Here is a 12,900-nt window from a genome sequence, read left to right as displayed (position 1 = left end):
GTGCGTGGCTTGCAAGTGGTGGCGTTTCCATGCATCTGCTGCCCTGTCCTTCTAGATGGTAGAGGTCGTAGGTTTGGAAGGTGCTGTCAAAGGAGCCTTGGTGAATTCCTGCAGCGCATCTTGTAGATGGTACACACTGCTGCTGCTGTGCATCGATGGTGAAAGGTGTGAATATTTAAGGTGTTGGAAGGGGTGTCAATCAAGGCAGCTGCTTTGACCTGGATGGTGTCTAGCTTCTTGAGTGTTGTTGGAGCTGCACTCATCCAGGCAAGTGGGGAGTATTCCATCACACTCCTGACTTGTGCCTTGTAGATGGCAGTCAGGCTTTGGGGATTCAGGAGGTGAGCTATTCACCACAGAACTCCCAGTCTCTGAGCTTCTCTTCTGGCCACGATATTTATTTGGCTAATCCAGTTCAGTTTCTGTTCAACGGTAACCCCCAAGATGTTGATGATGGTAATGCCATTTAATGTCAAGGAGAGATGGTTGGATTCTCTCTTGTTGGAGATGATCATTGCCTGGCACTTGTGTGGCATGAATGGTACTTGCCATTCATCAGCCCAAACCTAAATGTTGTCCATGTCTTGCTACATGTGGATATGGACTGCTTTAGTATCTGAGGATCCATGAATAGTACTGAACATTATGCAATCATCAGAAAACAGTGTAGGAAGAAGATGAATGATCTCATCCAATCTGCCAGGGTAAGTCATTCTTCAGCTCCCTCCAATATCAAGCTCTCATCATTGCATCATGTAATCAAAGGATTACTCTCTTCAGGGATCTCACACAGCCAGTAAAGTAATGGAAAGGGTAATCAATAGTGCTATCAAGCTGTACTTGCTTAGCAACAACCTGCTCACAGATGCCCAGTTTGAGTTCCACCAGGGCCACTCTGCTCCTGATCTCATTACAGCCTTGATTCAAACATGGACATAAGAACTGAACTCCCAAGGTGAGGTGAGAGAGACTGCCCATGACATCAAGGCAGCATTTGACCAGGTGTGGCATCAAGGAGCTCTAGCAAAGCTGAAGTCAGTGGGAATCATGGAGAAAACTCTCCGCTGGTTGGAGTCATTGGTTGCACGACGAAAGATGGTTGTGGTTGTTGGAGGTCAGTCATCTCAGCTCCAGGACATCACTGCAGGAGTTCCTCAGGGTAGTGTCCTTGGCCCAACCATCTTCAGCTGCTTCATCAATGACCTTCCGTCCATCATAAGGTCAGAAGTGGGGATGTTCTCTGATGATTGCACATTGTTCAGCACCATTCACGACTCCTCAGATACTGAAGAAGTTCCTATCCAAATGCAGCAAGACCTGGACAATATCCAGGCTTAGGCTGACAAGTGGCAAGTGACATTCATGCCACACAAGTGTCAGGCATGACCATCTCCAACAAAAGAGAATCTAACTCTTAATGTTCAATGACATTACCATCACTGAATCCCCCCTATCAACATCCTGGGGATTTCCATTGACCAGAAACTGTACTAGAGTAGCCATATAAATACTGTGGCTATGAGAGCAGGCCAGAGGCTAGGAATAGTGCAATGAATAACTCATCTCCTGACTCCCCAAAGCCTGTCCACAATCTACAAGGCACAAGTCAGGAGTGTGATGGAATACTCCCCACTTGCCTGGATGAGCGCAGCTCCCACAACACTCAAGAAGCTTCACACCAACCAGGACAAAGCAGTCTGCTTGATTGGCACCATATTCACCAACATTTACTCCCTCCACCACCGATGCATTGTAGCAGAATTTGTACCGTCTACAAGGTGCACAGCAGAAATTCACCAAGGCTCTTTGACAGCACTTTACAAATCCACAACCACTACCACCTAGAAGGACAAGGGCAGCAGATAGATGGGAACACCATCACCTGGAAGTTCCCCTTATGCCGACTCAGCTGCACGCCCGACGAACTGAAAATCTAAGTGACACGCGGTGACGTCAGGACACACGCCTAACATCACTGCACATCATTTTACATGTCGGTAAGCGGGCCCCGCCCCCACTCGCAGACCTGAAAATTCTTCCCATCCTTTCAATGTCCACCTTGTCAAGGCCGTTCAGGATTTTGTCTATGTCTGTAAAGAATAGGGTAAAAGAATAGTGTGATTTGAATCATTTTATTGGCTTTGTATTGAGATCTTTCCAACTTTTATGTCTGGCGTAGCATAGTTTGTTTTTTCTTGCTTAATAAATGTTTTATTCTTTTCATTAAAAATTCACCAGTAAACTCCTGTGAATTGTCCAGTAACCTATCTCCATCATTTCTAAAAGAAAATGTTAGGATCTATCAAGCCAGGTTTTACTTTGGTATCTGACTTGTCCAGTAGTAACAGCAGCTGGGATCGTAACACTCTCCTGAGTCCAATTTGAATCAGGCCATTTTTAAAATTGTAATCTTTAAAATACAGTTTTCACAATTTACAATACAGTCATGACAGTAGTCTTGAGTATTAAGTCCTATTCCTCCTGGCTGTAACAGGATCCCATCTTCCAGCATTTTTTTAAACAAAATCCATTTTACTGAACCCCTTAAGCATAATCAAATGGACTTCCCAAAGCCAAGTACCCTCTGGTGATTCCCTGGTCCTTCACTCTTCACAATCCTTGTTTCCTTGAACAGTGGTACAGAATAATACTAGAGATTAAAGAGTTAAATTGAGAGGTTGCATCAATTTGGCTTCCATTCCTTTGAATTTAGAAAGGTTGTCTACTTAATGTATTTAAAGTGATAAAAGAATTAAAAGGAGTACATATGGAGAAACTATTTCCTCTGGTGAAGGAATGCTGAACAAGAGGGCATAATGTCAGAATTAGAGATGAACCATTTAGAATTGGCACAAATTGTGGAAATCTGGAAAAATGCTCCCCAAAGTGTTTGTGGGTGCTGGGTCAATTGAAGTTTTCTTGCCTGTCTTCAAGGTGACCCCAGCAACACTCCTGCAACTAGAAACTCGGACGCCGGTAGCAATTTTTGGCTCCCGATGTTACACAGTAGAGCTATGAAAACAAGAAACCAGATGTAAGCTAGTATGAACTGCAAGCCGGGGGCTTGGACGACTGATTAAGTACAGAAGTCATGTACTGCCCACAGGAGATAAAGCCCACTCGAATGGTATTGTTAAAATTGGTTGCTGTCCAATTCCTTGCTTGACATATATTCTTGATTTAGTTGTTTTTATTCAGTCCTTTGCTCATACCCAGGGGAACAATGCCAACATGAATTCACATGAGAGGAAGGAAAACATGTTTTTTTTGGAAAGTTGTGACTTTTCAATTAAGGGAATTAGTGAAAAGTAGTCCCCACCTGAAAATGCTAAAATTCTCCCTGTGCCAGATGTCAGACTCCCAGACTAACCACAGGTAGAGAGGCAATAATTAGCATCACTCTGTTCCCATGCTGCCTTCAGTCTTGTTGCTGTGCCAGGGGATGAAGAGTCAGAGTTCTGTCATTGAGTGTTTGTGTTTGACCCAAATGTCCTGTCACCTGGACAAGGTCTGGCCTGATTCTAAGGCAGGTGCATGTGATGAGGACCTCAGGCACTGACCACTTCCTTGCACTCAATCTCTGATACAGCAGCGAAATGCTAACTGTGATTTTTTTTTTTCTGCAGCAATTACGTCTGGGCTGATCAGTGAGACAGAATGACAATCTATTATGCTGTGCTGGCATTCTTCAAAGCTTCATTTAAAAAGAAACAAAAAAAAAACTCTCTTTCTGCAAAGATTACAGTTACTGCCTGTTCCCTCTTACCTAATCTGTTTGAATGAGCAGAGGCCAACTGCTATTATTTTCTGTAGCAATCATATCCTCCCCTTGACAGAAAGGAGATGATGAGGTGCGGCTAAAAAGAATTCAACCCCAACCTCAAGAGCAATAGATTTTGGGGTGTGCGAGTGACCTGGAGAAGCAGGGGACTTATTAACATATTTAAATTGGGCTCCTCCAGAGTAACCTGAAGCCTAATTTTAAAGTTAACTGGTGCTGAACAGGTTTCCCAGGAGTCAGGAATCTTAATTGCGAAATGAAGGCGGGAGTTGACAGCTTTGCAAGTTAATTGGCTGCTTCAGCATTCCTTGTGGATCAGGAGGAGCTGAATGGTTTCCCCAGGCTTCTCAAGGAGGCTTTGGCCTCTCCCAACCTGTCCCATAGCTGATCATCCTAGCCAACTCTAATCGCCAGCCTTCTCCCTCCATCTTGTTTACCAACCTATTCCCCTCCTCCCAACTGCTGACTTTCCTCCCATCTCTCCTGATTATTAGGATCTTCTCCAAGAGTCCCTCTAGCCCATTTCCCAGGCTTCCCACTTGGCTAGCTGCTAAAGGCAGGAGATGGAGCTACAATATGTTAATGAAGCCCTGCCAATAAGGTCGGCAAGGCCTCCATTTACCTGACCTTGCCAGTTTCTTTGACCGTTTGTAGCCTCACCCCTTCCCATCTTCCCACAACTAATGGACCAATAGCCTGGATATTTCTAGGGGTGGTTTGCTTACGTAGGAAGGCAGATTTTCAGATGGGAAATGCAGAAGTCTGTGTACCCCTACATGCTTTTGAGTTTTAATTCCATTTCGCACATCTTTTGGTCATGACAGGTTCTTGTTATAATTGCTTCAACATTGGTGGCTAGTGCCTTCAGTCGCCTAGGCCCTAAGCTCTGGAATTCCTTCCCTACACCTCCCCACCTCTTTAACTCACTTTCATTCCTTAAGACACTCCTTAAAACCTACCCCATGGGATCTTTAATGTCCATCTGAGAAGGCAGACAGGGCCTCAGTTTAAGGTCTCATCAGAAAGACACAGCAACCCTGATAGTGCAGCACTCCCTCAGTACTGCACTGGAGTGGCAGCCTAGATTTTGTGCTTGTCTCTGGAATGGGACTTGAACCCATAACATCCTGATTCAGAGGTGACGCTACTACAGCTTAAAGATCACCAATTTCCTTTGCCCAGATAGTCATGAGATCCTTCTGCTTCTTTTCAGTAATTGTACTGTGTTGCATCTTCAAGTGCCGAATACCCAGGACAAAGAAGGAGATCGAAGCACGATACGCCCAGCGTCAGGCTGCAAAGAAATATGCCAACACCTTGGATAATGTTCCACCACTGAATGAGCTGACAGAGATGCCAGGAGGTGAGCAATGAGTTTCCTAACTATCCAAAGATTCTCTCAAAAATAAGTTTCTGTGAAGAAACCCTCTTATATCCCGTAATGCTGAGGTTTCATAAGGATAAGTATAGATGGCAATCAAATGAAATCAAACAATGAAATCTTTGAATGCTGGAACTTTGGAACTGCTGTACTGAAGGATATTAGCTGGTGATGGGTGTCCAATTGTAATATAAGTTTAGGTGTGGAATTCTGGAAATCTTTTAAATTAATTTTTCTGGCATGAGAAACTTTCCTCAGTATTTGAAATGGGGAGTCCATGATGGAATGGATTTAAAGGGATTGTAGTTTGAAAAAGAATGGGCTTGATGAGCCAAATGGAGTTGTCCCATTCTTTCCATTTACACCTCCTCCTTGTGTTAGCAGACAGCAACGAGAACATTGCGAGCCTAAATTTGTAAGAAAGCTTGAATGAGGAAAGGACATTTAATTCAAACTATTAGGAGCCTTAGTGTGTTTATTCTATCATACATTTCCTTCCCTTCCTTTCCTACTCCCTAATTTAGGGAACACTAAATTCCTTCCCAAAACTCCCTTGAAATAAAGTCCGTTAATATCTACTTAACAGATTCCAATCCAGCTGCTTTTAAAGGCAACCTTTGGCCCTAAATCACTAGTATAAAAAATATAAACCACAGGAAACACCCACAAGTCCATCAGCTTCAGTGCAATAATGTTATGTTGTTCACTGATGATTGCACAATGTTCGGCTCCATTTGGAATTCTTCAGATAAAGAAACAATTCATGCCCGCATGCAGCAAGACCTGGACAATATCCAGGCTTGGGCTGGTAAGTAGCAAGTAACAGCCACGTCACTCCAAAGCCAGGCAATGATTATCTCCACTGGAGATTTTCCAACATTATCAGGGACAAAATAAACTTGCATTTGGAAAGGCATATGTTAGTTAAGAAGAACCAGCAAGGATTTCTTAAAGGCAAATCATGCCTGACTGACTCGATTGAACTCTTTGATGAGGTAACAGAGAAGCCTGATCAATGTAGTGCAGTAGATATATATATGAACTTTCACAGGCATTCATCAAAATGCCACACAGAATTCAGATAAAATTGGTGATTTGGATACAAAATTAGCTCAGTGACAGGAAGCAAAAGATGGCGATGGATGGATGTTCTAAAGACTGAAAGATGCTTTGCAGTGGTTTTCCCCAAGTTTTGGGTTTATCACTCTTTTCAATTTTTATAAATGACCTAGCATCTGGTATAGAAAGCAGCATTATGAAGTTTGCAGATGATACAAAACTTGGCAAAGTAATGATAAGGATAGTTCCAAGCTTCAGGATGGCATTAACAGGATGGCAAAATAGGCAAAAGCATGGCAAATGGAAGTTCAATGCGGAGAAATGAGTGATGCACTTTGGGAGGACTAATATGGAAAGCACGTATTGTGAATTGAATGATTTTGACAAGTGTAGATGAGCACAGAGAGAAATCCTTAAAGCTGGCAGGACAAGTTAAAGAAGTGTTTGTGTCTGGAATCTGTGAAATAATAGAATATAAAAGCAAAGAGATCTTGCTAGAAGTTTATAAATCACTGATTAGGCCTCAACTGGAATATTGTAGACAATTCTGGCTACCAAACTACAGGAAGGATGTCACCAGGTTTGAAAGACTTCAGTTTTGTGGACAGTGCACAACTGCCTTAGTACTGACCCTCTGACAGTGCAGCGCTTCCTCAGTACAGACACTCCGACAGTACAATGCCCCCCTCAATACTGATCTTCGGCAGTGCAGCGCTTGCTCAGTTCTGCCCTCCAACAGTGCAGCATGTCCTCAGTACTGACCCTCCAACAGAGTAACATTTTCCCAATACTGACCCTCTGACAGTGCAGAAGTCCCTCAGTACTGACCTTGTGACACTGCACCGGTCCCTCAGTATTGACCCTCCAGCAGTGCAGCATTTGCTCAATACTCACCTTTCGACAATGCAACTCTTGCTCAGTACTTACTCTCCGACAGCGCAACACTCCTTCAGTATTGACCCTCCGACTGCGCAGCACTCCCTCGGTAGTGAACCTCCGACAGTGTAGCACTCCCTCAGTACTGACCCTCTGACAGTGCAGCACTTGCTCAGTATTGACGCTCCAACAGTACAGTCTTTCACTCAGTATTTATCCTACGACAGCACAGCGCTCCCTGAGTATTGACCCTCCGGCAGTGTAGCACTTCCTGCATACTGGACCTCTGACAGTGCAGTAGTCCCTCCATATTGACCCACCAACAGAGTAACATTTTCCCAGTACTGACCCTCCAACAGTGCAGAAGTCCCTCAGTACTGACCCTGTGACAGCGCAGTGCTCCCTCAGTACTGACCCTTCGGCAGTGCAGCATTTGCTCAGCATTCACTGTCCAACAGTGCAACGCTTGTTCAGTACTTACTCTCTGACTGTGCAGCACTCTCTCAGACATGAAGCTCCGACAGTGCAACTCTCCCTCAATACTGACCTTCCGACAGTGCAGCACTTGCTCAGTATTAACCCTCCGACAGTGCGGCACTCCCACAGTACTGACCCTCCGACAGAGTAACATTTTCCCAGTACTGACCCTCTGACAGTGCAGAAGTCCCTCAGTACTGACCCTGTGACAGTGCAGCACTCCCTCAGTACTGATGCTCTGACAGTGCAATGCTCCCTCAGTATTGACCTTCGGGCAGTGCAGCATTTTCCCTGTACTCACTGTCCGACAGTGCAACACTTGCTCAGTATTATACTCCGACTGTGTAGCACTCCCTCAGTACTGACCCTCCGACTGTGCAGTACTCCCTCAGTCGTGAAGCTCCAACAGTGCAGCACTTGCTCAATATTAACCCTCTGACATTGTGATACTCCCTCAGTACTGACACTCCATTAGCGCAGCACTTGTTCATTATTGACCCTCCGACAGTACAGCCTTTTGCTCAGTATTGATCCTCTGACAGTACAGCACTCCCTGAGAATTGACCTTCAGGCAGTGCGGGACTTCCTGAGTACTGACCCTCCAACAGTGCAGTGGTCCCTCTGTACTGACCCTCGACAGAGCAGTGCTCCCTCAGCACTTGCCCTCTGACAGTACTGACCGGGAGTGTTTTCTAGCAAACAGATATAGTTAAGAGGTAATTTAATAGAAGTTTTCAAGATGATGAGGGGGTTTGATGGGGTAAATTGAGAACAAATATTCTCTGGTGAGTGGGTAAATAACCAGAGGTGATAGATTCAAAATCAATGGCAAAAGATCTAACAGAGAGATGAGGAGAAATTATTTCACTCAAAGAGTTATCAAGATCTGGATGGTTGTACCTGAAAAGGTGGTGCAAGCTGAATTCTGTGATTACTTTAAAAAAGAAATTGGACAGATATTTGAGAATGAGGAACTCACAGGGTTATGAAGAAAAAGTAGGAATGTGGGACCCAGCACAACTGCTTTTCTATGAATCAGCACAGACATGACAGATAAATGGCCTAATTCTATATTTCTATGGCTCAAATAAGTAAGTCTGACCACCTCAACTTGATATTTCATCAGATCAGCATTGCTGCACTCCTCGCCATTAAATTTCTGTGGGTCTGTATTGATAAACTGGATCAACCACATAACCACTGTGGCTGCTAGAATTGGCCAGAGACTAGATATTCAGTATGATGTGGCTCACTCTCTTACTCCCTAAATCCTCTACATCACTAACAAGGCACATCAGGAGTGTGATGGAATACTCTTCACATACCCAGATGGGTGAAATAACACTCAAGAGACTCTACACCATCCAGGACTAAACAGTCCATTTGATCAGCAACTCATCTACTGACTCAAACATCCAACCCTTCCACCCTAGATGCACCATGGTAGCAGTGTGTACTAACTACAGAATATATAGCAGCAAGTCTTCAAGGTTTCTCCAGCAGCACCTTCCAAATCAACAACCTCCATCACCTGGAAAGACAAGGATATCAGTTCCCCCCCAAGTCACACACACTTGGTCATTGAGCACTGTTCCTCCTTCAGCATTAGAATCCTGGCCCTCCCTACTGGCAGCATTTCGAGAGTACCTTTACCATAATGACTGTAGTGGCTCAAGAAGAAGGCCCATCATCTACCTTTTAAAGGGGAACAAGGGATGAGCAATAAATGCTGGTCTTGCTAATGATAACCACATACCAAAAATTAATTTTTAAAAAGAATAAAGAGAAGGGGCTAGTTAACATTTGGGGTATAGGTCCTGCTTCAGGATATGTGAGAGGCAGGAAAAACTCCACAGAAATTCAGGACCATCACTCCACATTTGGGTTGCAAACTCTGGTTGGATGTAAGCCTGGGCGTTTCACCACATGATGGTCTCCCTCGACTGCCCAGCTCCCTTACTGGTTGCCCAACATGTCCATTCTCGCACCTTCATGTGAAAAGCAAACAGACTCTTTGTTATCTGATTGTCAAACACCCTTTTATTCCCACTCCAACCTTTTTTATAACTATTAGAAAGAAGTGTTGAAAGAAAATTATTTTTCAAGGCCCCTCATGTTTTTCTCCTGGGTTTCTCCCAGCAGTGACTTGGAGATTAATCAGAATTTCCTGGAGACTAGGACAATCCTAGAGGGCTTGGCCACTTATTTTTTTTTCCATGGAATGTGGGTGTCGCTGGCAAGACCAGCATTTGTTGTCCATCACTAATTACTCTTGAACTGAGTGGCTTGCTGGGGCCACTTCAGAGCACAGTTAAGAGTCAACCACATTGCTATGGGCTGGAGTCATATGTAGGTGGATGGCAGATTTCCTTCCCTTGAGGACATTAGTGGTTTTTACAACATCAATAGCTTCATGGTCACCATTACTGAGACTAGCTTTATGTTCAAAATTTTATTAATTGAATTTAAACTCCACCAGCGACCATGGTGGGATTTGAACCCATGTCCCCAGAGCATTAGCCTGGGCCTCTGGATTACTAGTCTACTGATGAGTATTTCAATAAGGAGGGACAAATAGACACAAGCAGAATTTCAGACAAATCTCCTTTGCCTTCCTCCATGTTGAACAATGAATCAACAGACACTCCCTAGGCCTCATAGGAAGAGGAGCATACCATTCAGCCCCTTGAGCCTGTTCTGCATTCTATTAGATTATGGCTGATCTTTAGCTCATCTAGCTTCACCCAGCATGGTTTCAGAGATTAGCCTGCAGATGTTAAAGATTAAATTAGAAGATTTCATTAAACTGATTTGCTTTCATTACTTTGTAACCCAATTAAAAGTTACAGGCTCTATGTAATCTCTTATTATAATGCACCTGTGAAGTGCTTTGCGACATGCTTCTACCTTATGGGCGCTAGACAAATGCTAGTTTTTGTTGTTGTTATTTTGATTTACGTACTTTGTAATTAGATCAGTGTCACATCAGTGTTTATCTTCCTCCTCTGTGCTGTTGCATCTAATTGAAATGTTTCTGGTTGAGATGCCCTCGGGTTGCAATTCCATTTGAATCTCTGAGCTTTCAATCAGTTCATTTGCGGTTATTTGATCTCAGCTGAATCAGCAGATGGAACAACTTGAATTGATGTTCCGGAAGAGATTTTTAAACATACAGTCAGTGTTCTTGTTCTGAATTGCTTAAGTGTGTGTGTGTGTGTGTCTGTGTGTGTCTCTATCTGTGTGTGTGTGTCTGAGAGTGTGTCTGTGTGTGCATGCTCCTCGACACATGTGAGTGTGCAGCTGTGTGCAGATGTATGTTTTTGTACCTATGTGAGGATGACCATCTTCAGCTGCTTCATCAATGACCTTCCTTCCATCATAAGGTCAGAAGTGGGGATGTTCGCTGATGATTGCACAATGTTCAGCACCATTTGTGAATCTTCAGATATTGAAGCAGTCCATGTCCAAGTGCAGCAAGACCTGGACAATATCCAGGCTTGGGCTGACAAGTGACAGGTAACATTCGCAGCACATAAATGTCAGGCAATGACCATCTCCAACAAGTGAGAATCCAACCATCACCCCTTGATGTTCAATGGAATTACCATCACTGAATCCCCCACTAGCAACATCCTGGGGGTTACTATTGACCGGAAACTGAACTGGACTAGCCATATAAATACTGTGGCTACAAGAGCAGGTCAGAGGCTAGGAATTGTGCAATGAGTAACTCACCTCCTGACTCCACAAAGCCTGTTCACCATCTATAAGGCACAAGTCAGGAGTGTGATGGAGTACTCCTCACTTGCCTGGATGAGTGCTGCTCCCACAACACTCAAGAAGCTTGACATCGTCAAGAGCAAAGCAGCCCACTTGATTGACACCACATCCACAAACATTCACTGCCTCCACGACCAACACACAGTAGCAGCAGTGTTCACATCTACAAGATGCACTGCAGGAATTCACCAAGGCTCCTTCAACAGCATCTTCCAAACCCATGACTACTACCATCTAGAAGGATAAGGGCAGCAGATAGATGGGAACACTACCACCTGGAAGTTCCCTTCCAAGCCACTCACCATCCTGACTTGGAAATATGTTGCTGTTCCTTCAATGTCGCTAGGTCAACATCCTGGAACTCCCTTCCTAACAGCACTGTGGGTGTACCTACACCACATGGACTGCAGCGGTTCAAGAAGGCAGCTCACTTCAACCTTCTGAAGGGCAACTAGGGATGGGCAATAAATGTTGACCCAGCCAGCGAAGCCCAAATTCCTGTGAATGAATTTTTTTTAAAGTGTGTGCATCCATGGGCAGAGTTTTACGGTGGGGCCGTAAAATGCGGTGAGACTTTCTAAACTTCATTGGCTTCGGCGGGAACGTAAAATCCCACTGCTGTAAAATTTCACCCCATGTGTTTATTTGTGAGTGTGTCTCCATACAGGCATTGTGTGTGTGTGTGTGTTCGGGCATGCACATACATGTGTGCGCATACCTGTGTGCATGTGTCTGTGCCCTCATGTGCATGTGGGTGTGCATATCTGGAAAGTACAGGAACAGGCCGGGTAATGATGCCTTCCAGTCATATAACCACATGTGCAAAGTAATGTAAGACTAATAGTCCTTGTGAATCTATATTTCAGCTTCAGAACATAAGGAAGAAAAAAATATCACTAGGATAAAAGCCTTGCTTTCCTTGTCCTGATCTGCTTTCTCTTTTCTCTCCCTTTTTCTTTCTCTCTTTCCCCTGAATCCTAGATTCCTCTGACACTATCCCTCTGCAAACTGTCTCTGGTCAGCTCCAGCACAGATCTGTCCACTCTCTACCTGTCCTTCAGGAGGAAGATGAAATGGCGCCTCTCTGAATTCAAGACCACCACTCACTGGGTCAGCTTCTGTCCTTTCATTTTAACCCTTCCGCCGACAGGAAGCTGTAACTGAAGACACATGCCTCTTCTGTCTTTCTGTCTCCGGGTTCTCCAGCTTTATTTGAAGGGCTTTCGGCGGATTTGCTATTTTAAGTGAATTGTAGGTTTTGATGATTGCATGTTGTGAAGGCCTGATTTGCAACATTTCTTTTTTAGTAAGGATGCTACATTCAGTCCTCATGCAGTCCCTGAGCTGAAGTGGAGGTTTCAGGGCTGGCATGAAAAGGCAGAATCCAACATCCCAGTCAACCCATACAACTACTGCTGCTTGTTTTTGAAGGTGCTATAACAGATATGATAATTTATCGCTTATGAAATGTGGACACAATACATCTCCATTCCCTGTATCTGAAGGAGTCAGTGATTTATTGCACCAAGTGACCTTTCCATTCAAC

General features: G+C 44.1%; 1 protein-coding gene across 1 annotated transcript in view; it reads left to right on the top strand.

Moving 5' to 3' along the window:
• The window catches only part of tmie (transmembrane inner ear), an 80,383-nt gene extending 67,941 nt beyond the window's left edge, over positions 1-12,442 (top strand). Inside the window, exons 3-4 of the mRNA XM_041189299.1 lie at positions 4,995-5,144; positions 12,336-12,442. Of these exons, the coding sequence (XP_041045233.1) occupies positions 4,995-5,144; positions 12,336-12,442 (257 nt within the window). The remainder of the gene's footprint in view (positions 1-4,994; positions 5,145-12,335) is intronic.
• Positions 12,443-12,900: the final 458 nt, after the last annotated feature.

The sequence above is a fragment of the Carcharodon carcharias genome, chromosome 6 (assembly GCF_017639515.1).
Source record: "Carcharodon carcharias isolate sCarCar2 chromosome 6, sCarCar2.pri, whole genome shotgun sequence".
Lineage (NCBI taxonomy): Eukaryota > Metazoa > Chordata > Chondrichthyes > Lamniformes > Lamnidae > Carcharodon > Carcharodon carcharias.
The sequence above is the reverse complement of the archived record's forward strand: the minus strand, read 5'-3'. Positions and strand labels throughout refer to the sequence as shown.